This window comes from Glycine max, chromosome 11 (assembly GCF_000004515.6).
Source record: "Glycine max cultivar Williams 82 chromosome 11, Glycine_max_v4.0, whole genome shotgun sequence".
NCBI classification, from domain to species: domain Eukaryota; kingdom Viridiplantae; phylum Streptophyta; class Magnoliopsida; order Fabales; family Fabaceae; genus Glycine; species Glycine max.
The window spans coordinates 12,546,681-12,565,753 of record NC_038247.2 but is presented as its reverse complement, the minus strand read 5'-3'; the positions used below and the strand labels follow the sequence as shown (position 1 = coordinate 12,565,753).

At 37.7% G+C, this 19,073-nt stretch overlaps 1 protein-coding gene across 1 annotated transcript; it reads right to left on the bottom strand.

Moving 5' to 3' along the window:
- Positions 1 to 3,384: 3,384 nt before the first annotated feature.
- Positions 3,385 to 16,797, bottom strand: LOC100803273 (probable plastid-lipid-associated protein 11, chloroplastic). Its single transcript, XM_003538018.5, has 3 exons — positions 16,238 to 16,797; positions 6,230 to 6,295; positions 3,385 to 3,773 (listed from the first exon to the last, which is right to left on the bottom strand). Exons 1-3 carry the CDS (start codon positions 16,699 to 16,701, stop codon positions 3,674 to 3,676), a joined length of 630 nt encoding a protein of 209 aa, XP_003538066.1. The 5' UTR covers positions 16,702 to 16,797; the 3' UTR covers positions 3,385 to 3,673.
- Between the last annotated feature and the right edge of the window lie 2,276 nt (positions 16,798 to 19,073).

Sequence of the window (19,073 nt, the reverse complement as noted above, 5' to 3'; positions counted from 1 at the left end):
GAACCACCCCATTTGATTGATTGGGATCAATTTCTCCCAAACCCAAGCCAACTCCATATAATAGCATGTTAAATAAAATTTTAACGGTATTTATAATTAATGTAATATCTAAACTATAGAATTGTAATTGAATTTAGAATTCAAATTCTATGCCCTAATTCTTGGCATGAGCCAAACATAAAATCTATAATTTTGAACTAACTATTTTATCCCTTCAGCATTCTTAGTTAGCAAGTTGAATAGCTATTATAAATACCAAGGCATACTTACATGTGACTATAGCCTGTGAGCTTTTTTATACTGTTTTCAGGTATCAATAAATCTAACAAGGAATGCATTTCACATGGATAGGGATTTGTAACAGCTTTTGGGTACCCATGGTATCATGATAATATATATTTTGTTTGCTGTTTTTTATATAAAAAATATCTATTTATCCACATTTCACTAAAAATGTTTTATGCAGACATGATTGTCCTAATCATGTTACTTTTGAACTTAATTTGTTGAGGTTGTCTGGGCGTTTGAATCAGTTTTTCGATACCACATTCAGTTCTAAGTGACAATTACATAAAAGGCAATTACATATTCGCATTAAATCAAATTCAAACACTTGATATTCTCCAAAATGACACTATTTATCAAATATTTAGCATACATTCAGAGGTGATCCTAATAACCAAAATTCCTAATATAAAAAAAAAAACTCATAATGTATCAAATATTTGGCAATTTTTAAAATGAAGCTGTGAGTGTTACAGATCAAGTGATCCGTAAGCATGTTACAACTTTCAGATCGCGTTCTACGCCATCGCCGACAACAATGGTGGAAAAAGGATAGGGTCGCGGTGCTTACCTCGACGGTGGACGGTCACGAAGCTCCCTCGACGGTGGACGACGACGTTGCTCTTTGCGGAAGCCTCCTCAATGTGTAGAAGCAAGCTTCATGATGATGAATCAAGTTGATTCAAGTAGTTTTGATGATAACAAAGATGATGACAAAAAGCCCAAGAGAATGATTTCAAGATTGAGTCAACGAGTTTCAAGAATCAAGAGAAGTTTGATTTCAAGATTCAAAAGAAGATGAATTCAAGATTCAAGAGAAGAAATCAAGAAGACTTCACAAGGGAAGTATTGAAAAGATTTTTCAAAAAATAAACATAGCACAATTTTGTTTTTCAAAATAGTTTTTCTCAAAATTTTCTAAGTTACCAGAGTTTTTACTCTCTGATAATCGATTACCAGCGGCGAAGTTTAATTTCAAAAGTTTTCAACTGAATTTGCAACGTTCCAATTGATTTCAAAATGATGTAATCGATTACAAGATATTGGTAATCGATTACCAGTGTGTCTAAACGTTGAAATTCAAAATCAATTGTGAAGAGTCATATCCTTTCATAAAAAGCTTTGTGTAATCGATTACATGGTTTTGGTAATCGATTACCAGTGACAAGTTTTGAATAAAAATCAAAAGATGTAACTCTTCCAATGGTTTTCAGTTTTTTTCTCAAGGTCATAACTCTTCCAATGGTTTTCTTGACCAGACATGAAAAGTCTATAAAAGCAAGACCTTGACTTGCATTGAAATATAACTTTTCCAATTTACTTTTGAATATCTTCTTCTTCTTCTTCCTTTGCCAAAAGCTTTCAAAGTTTTCTGGTTTCCAAACCTTGTTCTTTCACAGAAAACAAAAGTGTGTTATTCATCTTTTTCATTCCCTTCTCCCTTTGCCAAAAAGAATTCGCCAAGGACTAACCGCCTAAATTCTTTTTGTGTCTCTCTTCTCCCTTTTCCAAAAGAACAAAGGACTAACCGTCTGAATTCTTTTGTGTCTCCCTTCTTCCTTTTCAAAGAATTCAAAACGACACAGTCTAAGAATTCTTTTGATTCTTCCCTTTCCCTTAAACAAAATATTTCAAAGGACTAACTACTTGAGATATCTTTTGTTTCCCCTTCACAAAGTTTCAAAGGACTAACCGCCTGAGAACTTTGTCTTAACACATTGGAGGGTACATCCTTTGTGGTACAAGTAGAGGGTACATCTACTTGGGTTGTTGTAACTAAGAACAAGAGAGGGTACATCTCTTGTGGATCAGTTCAAGTAAAGGGTACATTCACTTGGTTGTTCAAAGAGAACAAGGGAGGGTACATCTCTTGTGGATCTTTGTTTGTAAAGGATTTCACAAGGTTGAAAAGAAATCTCAAGGATGGCAGGTCACTTGGGGACTGGATGTAGATACGGGTTGTTGTCGAACCAGTATAAAACTCTTGTGTTTGTCTTCTTCTTCCCTACACTCTTTAATTTTCGCTGTGCACTTTAATTATCGCTTTTACTTTTGGTTAAGTTTCTATTTTTGTTATTTACTTTCTTAACACTATAGTAAAAGCCTATTTGTTTTTAGTAACATTAAGAAGAATATTTTTTTAATTAGTAAAGGTTCATTAATAATTAATTCAACTCCCCCTTCTTAATTATTCCGAGGCCACTTGATCCAACACAATGCACCACGACAACCTCCTAATCACGGCAACAATGGCGGCAACCTCCTCAACGAAGAAGAAGAAGAAATCCTCTGAGGTGAAAAGAATGAAGAAGAAGTAGCAGAAAGAAGAAGTTGTTGATTGATGAGGACGTGAAGAAGAAGCGCAAAGAATGAAGAAGCAAAAACGTATGAGGAAGAAGAAGCAGAAAAATGCAGGAAGAAGAAGCGAAAACGCGGGACGGGAGAGAGAGTCGAGGGTTATTTTTTAAAAAATATTACTGAGGAGCATTATAGCCTTTTCACTACCAGTGCTAGGTGCACCAGCAAAACTGTTGGGTGCACCTAGCAGCACTCTCAATATTATCTTACTAAATAGATGGCTAAAGGAGGATACGGGCATAAAAGCAAATGTTTCCTCGTTTTTATAAAGGAATAATTTATAAGGAATTTTCCTTGTATAGTAATCTATGAATTCAATTCTAAACGGATAACAATGTAGAAAATACGTAATGTAAATTGCAAGAATGATTCGTTCAATTGAAACTGGCAGATCCTCAAAGAACGAGCAAGACGAACCAAGATCACAAGATGGTGACCAAATTGGCCATGTTTTTAAATTAAATTAAATATTGGTTAAAAACAAGATATTTTGCATCATTACTCACATGACTCGATATCCCACCCCTTTTCCAAGTTCTATTGACTATTGCATGTTTCATCTGAGCTCAGAGCCTCAGAGGTAACAGCATATATGTTTCTTAACCCGTCATTTAATTAAAATTTACAATGCACTATGCTAATCAGCCATCTGTTCCACGAACAATAATGATGCAAAGTACACGCAACTCAGCACCATCTTTGGAATACATAAGTAAACAGCCAACAATGCAAATTGTCATATTCCTATAAAGATATTTAAAAAAAAATTATGTACATTAACTAATCCTTACTTTAACTGCCAAACAAATACTACTACAACAACAACAAAGTCTTATCCCAATAAGTGAGGTTGGCTACAGGGATCACACAATTGTCAAACAAATAAACATATTAAATTAGCTTAAGCGGAAGAGATGCAAGATCTAGCTAGAAATTTATAAAGCACAAAGACAGCACTGAAACCATACGGGCAGTTGAGTGTAAGTTTTGATTAATGAAAATGCTCTAACAATGACAATGAAGATTCTGTTCATTCTTTCCAATCATAGGAAGCTCGGTCAACAACTAAATAGTCTCCTCTGATATCCTTTACAACTCGAAGGTCATCATCGAGGTACACAATATCAAACCTGCAGAAACAAAGTGCAAGCACAGCATCACAAAAATAAAACTTTTCCAGACTCCTAACAACTGTGTTCATACCTTTAGCCCCTAAAATCATGACAGAATCACAGAAACATATAAAACAACAGACAATAAATTGTAACAGAACTGTGCCTTTTTCTTTCAAAATTAGTCTAGGAATAGCACTCGCTTATCTTAGCCTTGTTAATTGTATCATGAAGTGAGTGTACACACATACTATGCCATACTCCAGCTACTGTCACCCTTGAAAGGAATTCAAGCCCTTCATTCTCAATCATTTTACAGTTAGATTAAGCATTTTTCAGATCCATTTTCTTGTGATTGTATCATGAAGTGAGTGTACACACATACTATGCCATACTCCAGCTACTGTCACCCTTGAAAGGAATTCAAGCCCTTCATTCTCAATCATTTTACAGTTAGATTAAGCATTTTTCAGATCCATTTTCTTGTGATACCTTTTCTGCCAGACTTTAGCAGAGTGTTGTATGGTCTTTCTATTCTAATTCATCTGTGTTGCCTTTACAACAGCATTTAATGGAGACTATATTTTATTTCTCTTTTGAAGGTTTATCTCTGACAAGGTTAAAAAGCTCAGTAACCTCATACTGAGGGGCAGCACTAAAATAAGGACATGTAGTTAATGCATTTCATGTGACACATGCTAGATGCATTAAATGTTCATGGGAATTGATGTCCAGGAATAGCACCCACTTATTGTTAGCCTTGTAAATTGTTTTTTTGGGGTGGGGGGGGGGGGAGGAAGTTGAGTGTCTTTTTCACTTGATGATGATGATGTTCCATCATATCTCTCTTATGTTAACAGTTTTCATATGGACAATACTTAGATGTAGTTCCTAAAGTGTTTCTGGTGTTCTTCAACTAAAGTTCAAGTTTTACCTTGATAACTCACAATAAGGATGACATTTAAAGTCAGCGCTGAATACTGAGGAGAAGATCCAATTTTGATTAGAGAACAATACCAAAAACACCTAAAGAATCACACCTAAGTCTTGTCCTTTTCGTATTTCTTTATAAATAATACTTGATATTTTGCCTCATATAGTAAACATCACATCTATCTAGTCAATAACAATCTAAATGTATTTAGTCACTTTTATATGGTTTTCCTCCCTCGATACCTAAACCCTTATATTTTCAACATTGTAAAACATCAAAACAAGAGATTATCAATCTCAACATATTTGGTGTATTTTATCTCCTTTTCTTCCCTTTAAATCTAAAACCCTATCACTTTTATTTGAGAGACTTAGCACTTGTTTGGTTTGAGAAAATATTTTTTGTTTAAATTTGAATTTTCACTAAAAATTAAGAGTGCTACATATTTTGCTTCCTATTTTGAAATACTTTTAAAGCAAATGATAACAAAGTAAAAACAATATTTGTTTTCATTTTGTTGCTTTTAGCACTTCCTTCACAAATAGATATGGAATGCTATCCCTCAGGAATAGATATGGAATTACAAACTATAGGCTCAGACCTTGCCATGGGTTTGGTTTTGCCCCCCCCCCCCTCTGTTAATGAAACTTCCGGGCTGCCTGTGTTTGCTTTTCTACACTGAGGGTGCCAACATATGCTTAGCATTTTCTTGCCTTAGGTGGTCGCTTTTAAAAAAAAGAACTTCCTTTACAAATGTTTGAATACAAGAAATAAAGTACAAATAAAGTGGCATTTTTTATTATTTTCAAAAACAATAAATGAAAACAAAATATTTTCTCCAACCAATCAAATTATTTTCACTTGTTTGTGCTCAAAAACGAATTTGAATAAATAAATTATTAAAATATTCAAGTTCATTTTTATGGTTTGGTATTAATATTGTAAGAATTATTTACTGTTGTGTGTTTTCTTATCAGATCACACGAAATATTCTTATTTATAATGAAGGAGGTTTACAAAATAAGAAAACTAAATAATGAGTAATAAGGAAAATAATCTCATTAAACTGCTGTAATTACAACATATGAAATCAAATATGAAAATATTATAAACTTAATTGCCATATTATCCACATGAATGATATTTATAAACAAAATATATGAATAAAGTAATAAAATATATATTAATAGTAAAATTATAATTGATATTTCAGTTTCAACTCAAATTAAATATAAAAGCATTAGTTAACCCTAAAGTACAAACACTTCAGTTTCATCATTGAAAGCTATTCCAAGCAATCCTCTAGCCAGACAAGACAAGCCTCAATCCTTTTTGTTCACATTTTCAAGTTTCAACTCGTCAATTTAGTTTCATCTCTACCAACCAAACCCTTAATTATGAAAAAAATAAATACGAAGGTAAGTATGAGCTTTGAAATCGTTGGTTATATGTAATGCTACCATATTAGAATACATATCAGAAACATTCCTAAATCATTGAACTAAATTTTTCAGCTACAAAGTAAACTTAAAGTACTTACCAACCCTGTCCAAATGGTGGCAATGGTATTTCCCAGTTCTTCCCACATAATACTGCACTTGTAAATCTAAACAACCAATGTCAGTCATCATAGGTATTTGAATATTTCTTGTGTAAACATTAGAAATTTAATCTTAATCCAGTAATTAGTAACATCAAGTTTACACTTTCAGTTAAGTGTGACCAAAGTGTAATGCCATCCATCTAAAAAACATTCTACAATTTTGACAAGAGAATGAGGCTTTAAATAATAAAATATTACATTGACATGATGAGTAAGAATGTGCTATAATATACAAACTCATTGATCATACTTATTTATTTACTTCAATTTTGAGAGAATATTTTCTGGAGGAAATTATCTCTTTTTATTCAAAACTCTCTCATGAGCTGTCGGAAACATGACTATTTCTCCATAATAAATTAAAGTAAATTTGTATTCATACTAATGAATAGGTCAAGTGTTAGTGTAGTATCAAAAACACAACCCCAGGCTCACTAATAAAATAAGACAACTATCCCTAATTAAATTTAAAAATAAACCAACAAATGGAATGAAAATTGAAAACTAGAAACAACACAAAGATAATCAAAATACCCTTGTTATAATATATGGAAAATATTCAATAGTAATTATTTATATCTTGAAATAGTTTAAAGTATATCAGAAAATATTTTAGGATTAGTTGCCATATTGTCTTATTATCTCAAGATTTGCTTCCTTAAGGGTTAGTGGTTTAGTGCTTTATGTTTCTGAACACAATGTAAATAATCATATATCAACTCGATATCAATATAGTCTCTTTATCTCCTTTCCCTCCTTTTATAATTAGTTCAGAGCAATACCATCCTCCATAACCTGTCTTGTCACTACTCCACTGTTGAATTCCCTAACTTATGCAGCTCAACCTTATTTCAATGATTCTTTTCTTCTCTTTCACCATCAATTACTTCCACCACTAGCTACCATTGTTTTGCTTCCAGCCAACCCTCCACAAATTTGTTCTTGACCAAAAACCATTCAGTATTAGAATAGACAAAAGAATATCCAATATTCTATTGTTTATATCTTTAGAACAATTTAGAGTATCAAAGAGTCTCTTAGGATTAGGTTTTAATGTTTCTACATTTCTTTATTATCTGCTTCCGTATTTATTTAAGATTACAATCTAGTATTAGTAAAAATAAAGGTTAGTGCTTTATTATTCTTAATATATTGTAACATCATATTATTTTTTTTTTGGAAGGCAAAATTATAGTATTATTAAAATATAACCATACAGTACCAGAAGTACTGAGTGAAACGGATACAAAGCACTCAATGTGCCACCTTCCAAAAAGAAAACCCAACAAAAAGCCCCACTATTAGAGATAGATTACAAATTAACCGAAGGACTCCAGAAGATTGGTAGACCATTGGTTAAAAGGAATATTAAAGCCTTTCTCCGTAGCTTTAAGCCAAGTCCACGCATGAAATAACGCATCATCCATCACTTTGGGAGGTTGAAATGGGGTGCCCTTAAACAGTAGGGAATTCCTATGCTGCCAGATAGTACTAGTTAAAGCAATCCACCAGAGACAGCGCCTATTGTGATTCCTCTGTGCCCCAAACCCATCACTGAATTGGATAAAATGAGCAGCAGGATCATCTAAGAAAGCTCCCAAAGTCCGGGTCCAGTTCATGGATTCCCACCACAACCCTATAGTCATTCTGCAGTGGAAGAAAAGGTGCCCAGCCTCCTCCTGGTGATTTCCACATAGAGGACACATAATATCCTGTAGAGCCACATGTCTCCTAAGCAAATTGGCCCTGATAGAGAGCCTATCTCTAAACAACCTCCATGAGAACAACTCAGCCCTTGGGGGAATTTTAAGCTTCCATAGAATCTTGAAGTTGCTGCTGTGCTGACCAGGTCTGTTGTTAGGTAGCAAGAGCCTATATGCTGACTTAGTAGAGTAGATCCCAGTAGGGTCTGCTTTCCACAGCATTGAGTCCTGCAGCTGCTGATGAATAGATATAGCAGATATGTCGTCCATGAAGGCTATTGCTTGCTCATTCTCGTGATCAAAGAGGTTCCTTCTCCATTTAAAATCCCAATTCCAAGTATTCTGATAAAACTTTCCCATTTTAGAGATGGGAAGGTTTTGCTGTCTGCTAATCACAAATAATTGATTGTACTTCTGCTGAAGGCTGCCTTCCTGTCCCAGCCAAGAATCTTGCCAGAATCTGACCTTATCCCCACAACCAACCTTCCAGGTCATATTCTGGTGAATAATTTGAAATTCAGGCTGATGATAAAGCTTTCTAAGGTCCTTCCACCATTGGGAGTGCCATCCTTTATCTCTACCATTCTGCAGATCTATCAATCCTCCATATTTAGAAGTTAGAATTCTGGCCCACAGCTGGTTATGCTTGGAGACTAGGTCCCATATCCATCTACCTCTCAAAGCTGTATTAAATTTGAACAAGTCTTTGATCCCCAATCCCCCATCAATTTTTGGAGTGCAGATATCAGCCCATTTGACCCAAGAGATTCTATTATGGTGTTGATTTCCCCCCCACATAAATGTTCTTTGAAGAGACACCAGTTTATCTACTATTCTTTGAGGAATCTTGAAGAAAGATAGGAGATAAATGGGAAGCGCATTGAGGACAGATTTTATCAAGGTGACCCTGCCACCCATAGATAAGTACTTCTGATTCCACTTGGAGAGCTTAGCTTTAAACTTGTTAATCAGAGGCTCCCAAACCATCCTGCTGGAAGCTTTTACAGCAATAGGCATTCCCAAGTAGTGAAAAGGAATGTCCAGCTGCCTACAGTTCAGAAGTTGGGCTGCATCATGAGCCCAATTGGGCTGAAAACCAACAATCCCAAATTGGCTTTTTGCATAGTTAATCCTCAGACCTGAGACCATTTCAAATCCCCTAAGCATGGACTTCAGCACAATAATATTATCCCAAGAAGCCTCTCCAACAAAAACTGTGTCATCAGCATATTGCAATATATTTATAGGGACATTTTGCTTCCCAACCAAGAAACTTCTATAGAGGTTTTTATTCAAAGCCTCCCTCATCATGCCAGTAAGGCCCTCAGCCACTATATTAAATAGCATAGGAGCCAAAGGGTCTCCTTGTCTCAATCCTCTAGATGGGACTAGTTCCTTTGTAGGGCTCCCATTTACTAGAATTGAGATGGAGGCTGATTGAAGGCAAGCAGAAATCCACTTCCTCCATATAGGACAGAAACCTAGCCTTGTCATCATATAGTCCAAGAAAGACCATGATACTGAATCATAAGCTTTTTCGAAATCCACTTTGAAAATCAAAGCAGGCTTCTTTCTATGAACAGCTTCATCCACCACTTCATTGAGAATCAGAATTCCATGGAGAATGTGCCTATTTTTTATGAACGCTGTCTGCCTTTCATCAATTAACTCATCCAGCAGAATCCTCAACCTATTTGCCAAGAGTTTTGCTATTACTTTATACATGCAGCCAATGAGAGAGATGGGCCTATAATCATTTAGAGACTGGGGTTGGGATATCTTAGGAATAAGAGTCACAAAAGATGCATTGCTGCCTCTAGGAAAGCTTCCATGAGCATGGAATTCATCCACAAATCTTCGAAAATCAGGTTTGAGCAGCCCCCAAAACTCCTTGATAAATCTAAAATTAAACCCATCTGGGCCCGGACATTTATCGCCATCACAACTCCAAATAGCATCTCTGATTTCTGAATCAGAGAAAGGGGCAGTCAGCCCCTCTCTTTGATTATGATGAATCATAGGAAAATTGACCCCATCCAGGATAGGTCTGTGAAAGTTTTTTTCAGTGAATCTTTCATGAAAGAAGGTAAACACTGCATTCTTGACAAGATGAGGCTGCTGAACCCATGCGCCATCAATGAAAATTCCAGGAACAACATTTGAACATCTTCTGAAATTAATCAGCTTGTGAAAATAAGCTGAATTACGATCCCCTTCCTTGATCCATTTGGCCCTAGACTTCTGTCTCATCAAGGATTCATAGGCATTTGCAGTATCCCACAATTCTTGTTGCAAGGCTCTCTTGGTCTGAACTTCACTTTCAGATAGAGTTCTATGGGAAGCAATATTCTCCAGATTAGCTAGCTTCTGCTTCAGCTGCTGAATCTTATTAGCTTTAATGTCCCCCTTCTCTTTACTCCACTGTTTTATGGAATATCTCAAGTTCCTCAGTTTGTTTTTAAGTGCAATTCCACCCCAACCACCCTGCTGATCTGCAGTCCAAGCCTCCTTAATCATAGAATGGTAGCCTTTTTGGTTTAACCACCAATCCACAACCCGAAAAGGCTTAAGGCCCCAGTCCACCATTTTTGTCTTCAAGATGAGAGGGCAGTGATCCGAGAAGTCTCTTTGAAGGACATGCTGTGAGGTATTAGGCCACAAAGATAGCCATTGATCACACACCAGAAATCTATCAAGGCGACTCTTGGCACTACCATTGGGTCTAAACCAAGTAAAATTGCTTCCAAGGCATCTAACATCATGAAGCTCCATCTCAGATATCCAGTTATTAAAATCTGAGATATCTGAGGTAGTGACAATCCTTTGAGATGAGGTAATTCTCTCATCCTGGCTTCTAATAGAATTGAAATCTCCAAGGACACACCATAGGCCATTGGGATTGGAAGCTTTGAGATGACTCAATTCATCCCACAGAATCCTTTTCCCAGCTTGGTCACATGGGGCATAGACATTGACAATATGCAACCACTGGTTTTCTTTTACCCATTTGCCTACCAGCATTAGAAAGTGCCTACCCTTAACCCTCCTTTCAACCTGGAAATCAGAGTTACTCCACATGCACAGCAAGCCACCTGAAGCTTGGGTTGAAGGAACAAAGTCCCAAGATACAGAGGAGTCTCCCCACATGGATTGACAAATAAGCTTGTCAAAAGAGTCCTTTTTTGTCTCTTGAATACAGACAAGGTCCACCTTCTGTTTCATGATAATCCTCCTAATGGCAGTCCACTTAATTCCCCTGCCCAGTCCTCTTGAGTTGTAGGACAGAATAATCATGGTTGAACATTTTTAATACCCATCTCTGTTGCAAGCTTGGTGTCCCTTTTTTCCATTTCTGACATCAATTCACGAATCTTCATGCTGTCTTCACCATGGGTCAAGCCCATTTCTGCTAATAAGACACTGTTTTTCCAGGATATGGGGGTTTATTTGGCCGTGCTCATCATCCTGCTTTATACATTCTGATTCCAAGTGAGATACTATATTGGTATGGGCTGTCTTCAAGGTTCCTTTGGTAGGAGAAGGCAGTATAGGATATGTTAGAGGGTCCACGGCCATTTCCTGGTTGTATTGGGCCTGTTCTCTAGCCCCCCCAACCGTTTTTCTTCTAACATAATATTTAGTACCAGCAGAGCCAAGAATTGGGCCTGAAGGTCTAAGGCCCAAATTCCCCTTTTCCTTTATAATATCGTTCTTGTCTAGGGATATACTATCCCTGTTGTCGGCTTGGGCAGAGGATGTTGGTAGGCTTACTACCTGCGGAAGCTGCTGTTCCTGCTTTCCTTCTGCTGGGCAATCTGTGCATGCAAAGGTTTCCTCAAGTGGATTCCTCTGCTGACCAGCAAATGAGTCAACTTGCCTTTTCGGTGCTTGTTTGTGAATACTCTCTCTCCTATTCCCCTGACTCGAAGCATTTATTGCATCCCACTTTACCACCTTTTGACCAGAGCTAATATGCTGAGACGGAACAGCAGCTTCAACGGTTGGGTAAAGGTTCAAAATTGCGTTGTCTTCATGTGGATAATCCACGTCATCGATATCGGTGAAGGACCGGTCCAAGCTGCAGCGCCCAATGGCTTGGACCCATTGGTCACGGCGCGTTTGGAGATCGCGGTCCACTCTCCCGACGGTGGAGAAGCCGTCGCCGTCGTAGACTGGACTACCTTCAGAGGTCTCATGCATGGAATCAGCCCCATACATATCACTTCCGATAACGACAGGGCTGTTTGGCTCCGTCGAGAACGGAGACGGCGGCATCCAAGAGACCATCCTCTTCTGGTCCAATCTCGTACCCAACCATGTCGTGTCTTCGACCACATGAAGAGTGGTTTCGATTCCGTCAATGACCGCCTTCAGCTCCGTTCGGATTCCTGGTGTCATCGTTGTCTGGATTAATATTCTTGCCACGTCAAGGCGACGCCTCTGTTCCACCAGTTCATCGACTTCCACCATATCGCCAATCGCCTCAACCATCTTCCCCATGGATTCCGACTCCCACGCTGTCGGCGGCAATCCCCACAAAAGTATCCAGGCGAGCCTATGGGTTGGGCGAATATCCTGGGACCATTTCTGAAGGTCCAGGATGGGTGTGGAGCCATGCGTCTTCTCCTCTTGCTTAATCTGGGTGGCCTTAGAATCGTCCAAGTTGAGAAGGATGATCCAATCGTCAGCCCAGTAGCAAGGAGTAACTTCAGGGTCTAAAACCCACTTAAGCTCATCCTCTACCTTTTTGAACATCCCCCTGTTTTTTAGACGACCAACCCACGCCTTCTGGAGCCATGCCTTCTGGTCCATATTTGTGTTGATAACCACCGGCGGCCTGTGTACGTCCTGTGAGGCTTGTGAACAAGCTGCCCTCTGATTGTGTAAGATACTCTGTCCCGGCGAGGCCATTGTAACCACCTCAGCGTAAGACCGAAGTCTTGCGCCAGTGACGTTTGTGCGCGGGGCTCCTCGACCATAACTGGTCACACCTTGTGGCTTGCCATTAACAGGTGTAAATTGATTCTTTTGATTTCTACTGGCTCTCTTACCCCGTTCAAACTTGGGCCGATTAACAAACATTTTCGACTTGCCGAAAAAAATGTTGTTATCAAGTTGTCGTTCCAGCCGCAATTCATCTTCTACCTCTTTGAACCTGACAAAGCCATATCTATGGCCTTCCTTGTTTTTGGTTTTGGGGATAAACACCTCCCACACCGTACCCCATCTGTGGAAAATCTGCCATAACTCCTTCTCATTCACCCAATCAGCGAATCTACAGAAGTAGAAGGTTGTGATGTCAGCCTTATCTCTCCACGTTACTGTTCTATCGAGTCTGTGGTTGTTTTCGGGTCTTGATGGCCCACCGTGAGTTTCTGTGATCGTCTTCCTCCTACGAGTTACTTGGACCCATTCCCCATCATTGGTAGTCAATATCAATATTCGGTTTATTTTATCTCCTTTTCCTCCCTCTATACTTAAATCCTTAAAATTTCAACAACTTGAATATTTTGATATAATAAATATATTATGAGATGTTTTCTAGATACTCTAACACCCCTCCCCCTCACCCCCAAGCTATAGTTTTCTAAGCATTAATGTTAAGGGCTGAGATATATTATAGTAATAATGGATGCCAGAGACTTGCACCTAAGAAGCTCAACAATAATACTCTGAAATTGCAAAAAGAATACAAGATGGAAATTGAAACACACAGATTAATAATTGGATCCCAGACACCAGGAAACTCCCACTAACCAACGCTCCTAATTTTTCTCAGAATACCAACCTGTCTTCTAGACTCCCCCTCCAAATCCTTTTGATCTCTCTTCTCTGTACTGATTCTCCCCATACACAACCTGCCAGCTGTCCACTTATATAACAGATTTGTCCTTCTCTCTGACTTCATAAATAAATCCTTCTACTCTGCTAGGCCCATTCATTCTGAGCCCATATTTCTTTCTTTCTTCTACATGCATGGAAAGCAGGAAATTGTTGAATAAAGGAAAAATCAAGGGTTCTCATGATCCTGGAGATCAGCCCATTTAATAATTAAAACTTCAACAGAATCATTTAGAAGTCTTTTGGATGTTAAAACTGCCTCTAGTTGACCCTGTAATTCTAACTCCACAATACAGAAAACAGGAAGTTGTTGGTATGAAACATCATCCTGAACAACCTTTTTAACTAAAATATATGAAATATAGAGTATATGCATGAGTGAGCTAGTAAAGCCACTTCACAAGCTACTTCCCAATCCTACGAACCACCTTAAAAGGACCATAAAAGCATCTACTAAGCTCTTGATTGATCCTATTTGCTAGTGACGTCAAATTATACGGTCTTAGATTAAGGTAAACAAAGTCACCCAGTTCAAATTCTATGTTCCTTCTATGTTTACCAGTCCGCATGTCATCCTATCCTGAACCTTGCATAAATTTTGTTTTAGTTCCTTTAAGGTTGAATCTCAACGGATCAAAATTCTGTCTACCTCCTCTAATGATGTCTCACAGTTATTAAAACACAACACATGGAGGATCATACCTGTACAAAGCCTTGAAGGGTGTTATCTTGATAGATTCCAGATGGGAAGATAGATATACTAGTATTTTTCGTCAGTGGGAAAGAAAGGCACAATCCAGAGATGACCAACATATAATGGCAATAAACAACCTGATCCAACTAAAAACAACTCAAAGGTAGGAATAGCACACCAAATTTGAGCATTAAACGCTGCAGAACGACACTTGAGGAACTAAGCAGTACTATTAGGATGGTGAACAATATCAACAGACGCTGGTTTCTAATGGAGATGTTGTGTGGCAAGACAGAAGTGGTTGGAAAGAGGACCTCACAGACTCACATGCACGCTAGAAAAACATGGCATACAGATCTAAAACTGCAGCCACAGAAGGGGAGAGGCCATAACGGGTATATAAGTGATTTCATACTATATGTCTAACAATATAAAATTTGAGTAATGCTACAGGGCTAAACAACATTAACTAGGCTTTTAGATGTTCTTTGGTTGGAAGTGGAAGGAGAGGAGGGGAAGGGATATTTTAATTAGACGTCTTTGGTTTAGATGTTTGGAGGGAAGGGACGGGGAAATTAGAGGGGCTAAAATCCCTCCCCTGTAATGTAGGGAGGATTCAAAGGAAAGTGAAGGTGATGTATAATTTTTTGACCATGCAGACAAAATCATCACAGGATTTTATTGTCTCTCATCTTCTTCATGATTAATTATAAGGATATAATGGTATAGTTGTCTTCCACTCCCCTTGCCAACCAAACATAGTATCCTTCCCCTCCCCTCCCCTCCCCTCCCTCTTTTGAACCAATCCTAGTCAATTGCTCTAATAAAAACAGTGTTTACTGTGATGTTGTGTGTCAATGTAGACCACACCTCATGCTATTTATAATAGGAAAAGGGAATCAGTATTGATTACAAGATCAATCAATTACTGATTAATAAGGAAACTAAATAATGAATAATAAGGAAAATAATCTCATACTAAACTGTTCTAATTAAAACATCAAATCATATATTTCACAGCTCTGATTCCCTGGGAAAGGAAATTATGATAAGACTCTCTCTACTTGAGAGTAGTCACGAAATTGTCATGTTTCAAGTGTAGAGGGAACAGGTAGAAAATACACTACCACTGCTTGAGTTCGTGCTAAAAGAGTGTTAGAGTTCACTCTCATTCATCCAGGAGTCAATAATAACTAACAATAAGTACACTCTAAACTTTCTTCTTTCCTCAAAACATTCAAGATTCAAAACCCTTTTTTCCATAGCTGTCGATTGTCATAGTAGTCAAACTCTCGGAACAATGTCAAGCAATGCAAGAGTGTATGACACCAAAATCAAACACAATTAATAACAATTACACAAAAAGAACACAATTTATTATTGTTACTGTTAGATTTCATCTTAAAATCAATAGACACCAACTGAAGTTGACCAACAGAATATAAGCTACACCCCGAGAATTAAGGCAACCGATATGAGACTTCCTAACCTCCCCCTCCACAGATGTCTGCCGGAACAGGCGAACCTACTAGAATAGGCGACAACCAAGATGGATTATAGGCTCTGATATCATTTAGATCTCAGCTTAAAGCCAATCGGCACTAAGTGAAGTAATCCAACAAATATATAAGTTGCACCCGAGAATAGACCAGATGATGTCGGACTTCCTAACAGTTACTACTATTATTATTAATTCCAACTATTTACCTGAAATTGACTCTCTGCGGCGACGCAACCTCAATAGTTGATCGAACAATGAAAACGCCATCAGGTGGAAACGTTATGACGTTGTTGAGCGTCCGATTCCGAACATCTATGACCTGCAACACGTCACCCGCTTGGGTTCCGAACAAGGGAGCCTTCTCGACGATGAAGAGCTGCTCCTTCTCCGTTGTCCACAGCAGCCGCCACGTCGCCGACAGCGCATCCCCGGTGGTCACGGAGCCTTCGCCCGCCGCGGCCATCGCATTGATGGCTTCGACGATCGCGGCGTGCTTCGCGGGGTCGCTCTGGGTCTTGATGCCGCGGTCCTGGTCGGCGATGAGGGCGAGGAGTTGCTCCTTGGCGGATCGTGATTGGGCGGTGATGGAGGAGCAGGTGAAGCGCCGGTGCGAGTAGCGCTGGGCGGGGAGCTTGGTGGAGAAAGGGTTGGGAAGAAGGAGCGTGGCCATGGGCGTGGGCGGTGGGGGTGATTGAGTTCCATGGGGTCTGTGTGGAGGGGGTGAACTTGAAAGGAATTGGCGGTTGAGAACTGAAATCTCTCTCACGCAGGAAGATATTGTGGGAGCCACATGGATATTAATTTTTGTGGGAATTTTTTAATTTTGTCTTCTTTTTTATAATGGGGTTTAAACACGAGAGATTTATAATATTTACACATTCAATCAATTAACCTAAACTGCTTTATTCTAATTTTGCTTTTTGTTTTGTGAATTTTGAATAAATCCCACATTTATTTATATTCCCTAATTAATATAGGTGCATGTCAAATAGATTTAGGTGAGAAGGAAAGGAAAGAGGAGGGACTGGAGGAGAAATGTGAGTTTTTGGTTGATTTGGTTTAGTAGAATTGGACGAAAGATTTCAAAATGAAAATAATATGGATTCAATTAATAAAGTTTTCTTGGTTGAAATGTTCTTATTTGAGAGAAAAATACTATTCATTGTAAAGTAGATTAGTTTTATTTGTTGAAATGATTAGCTTTATTTTTTAAAATTAATTTTGAAAAGGCTTATGTTAAGATTGATTGGAAGTTTCTTTGGATGACTCTCAATGATTTTGGTTTTCCTTCTAAGATTATTGACCTTATTATCAATTGTATCATGAATACTCTCTCTTTGAAGTGGAATAATGAGATATTAGACAACTTTTCTCCTAAGAGAGCTCAAACAAGGGGACTCTTTATCCTCTTACCTACTCCTTTGTATGGAGAAGTTAGCCTTGCTTATTCAAATGGTAATGCAAATAATCAATTATAGTCTTAGATAATCGATTATCATGTATGGTAATGCAAATTTTTTTAAAATGCACATATAACAAGTAAGCAATTGAAATGTACAAACAAACACATAAATGCTAATGAATATGTACATGAATGTAGGCTCCTATATTGGCTCAAGTGAGATTAGACTCACTTAAAATACCAAGCTCATTATGAAGATGGTAGAACCTATCCCTTGCTAGAGGTTTAGTAAAGATGTCAACTAGTTGTGAGTATGTATCAACAAACTTTATATCACAATCACCCTAGTGAATATGATCCCTAATTAAATAATATCTAATCTCTATATGCTTTGCTCTAGAATGTATGAGAGGATTTTTGGTGAGACTAATGACACTAGTGTTATCACATATTAAAGGAGCGTGTTCTAAATGCAAACCAAAGCTAGAAAGTTGTTGTTTAAGCCACAAGATTTGTGCACAAAAACTCACCACATCAATGTACTCAACCTCACCCATAGAAAAGGCATTGCATGCTTGTTTCTTGCTATTTCAAGATACTAGGCCATTCCCTAACAAGTGGCAATTGCCACTAGTGTTTTTCCTATCTAGTTTGTAGAAGCATATATGATATGAAGTTTTGATGATGCCAAAGATGAGCGCAATTCAAGTCAAGAATTCAGAAATGCAAGAAGAACGATGTACTTAGTTAGGATCTTAGAAAGAATTCCTTAATTGATGTTGCACAGGTTTGGCTAAAGGAAATATTTTACAAAAGTTTTTTAAAGAACAATTATCTTTTCAAAAATATGATATTTCCTCTCTAGTAATCGATTACCAGAGGATGTAATCGATTACCAGTGGATGTAATTGATTACCAGTGGCTAAATTAGTTTCTGAAACAATTTGAAAATTTTGAATTTGAATTTAAAAGCCTGTAAACGATTACACAAGGTATGTAATCGATTACTAGAAGTTTAAATTGTTTGTAACATCTTTTAGAAATTTGAATTTAAATTTTAAAAGCTTGTAATCGATTACATCATTTGTGTAATCGATTACCAAACACAAAAAATTCAAATTTCAAGTCTGAAGAGTCACAACTCTTCATAAACTAACTGTGTAATCGATTACCACATTTATGTAATCGATTACCAGTAAGGAATTTTTGAAAATAACTCCCAAGACTCACAACTGTTCAAGAAGTTTTTGAATGACCATCAAAGGCCTATAAATAGGTGACTTGGGATACGAAATTCCTTAGAGTTTTTCTGAACAACATTGTCTTATCCTATCAAAACCAAATTGTCTTATCACTCTCAAAATATTCCTTGGCCAAAATACTTACAAATTCAATAAGGAATCTTGATCGATCTTCAATTGTAATATCCTTCTCTTAAAGAGAGAAAATTCTTCTTCTTCTTCTTATTCAAAGAGATCTATTTAAGAGACTGAGGGTCTCTTAAGTTATAAGGATATCTGAACACAAGGGAAGGGTATCCCTGTGTGGTTCAGAGTTTGTAAAAAGCTTTTTACAAGATAACGGAAATCTCAAGCAGGTTGCTTGGGGACTAGACGTAGGCACAGGGGGTGGCCGAACCA

Bases quoted from the DNA above. Each gene is read 5' to 3' on its own strand.
- LOC100803273 (XM_003538018.5), bottom strand. From the start codon at position 16,701: ATGGCCACGCTCCTTCTTCCCAACCCTTTCTCCACCAAGCTCCCCGCC. The intron at 6,296-16,237 runs GTAAATAGTTGG...TTGGTTGTTTAG, and splicing joins CCGCAGAGAGTCAATTTCAG to ATTTACAAGTGCAGTATTAT. The intron at 3,774-6,229 runs GTAAGTACTTTA...TTGTTTCTGCAG, and splicing joins CCACCATTTGGACAGGGTTG to GTTTGATATTGTGTACCTCG.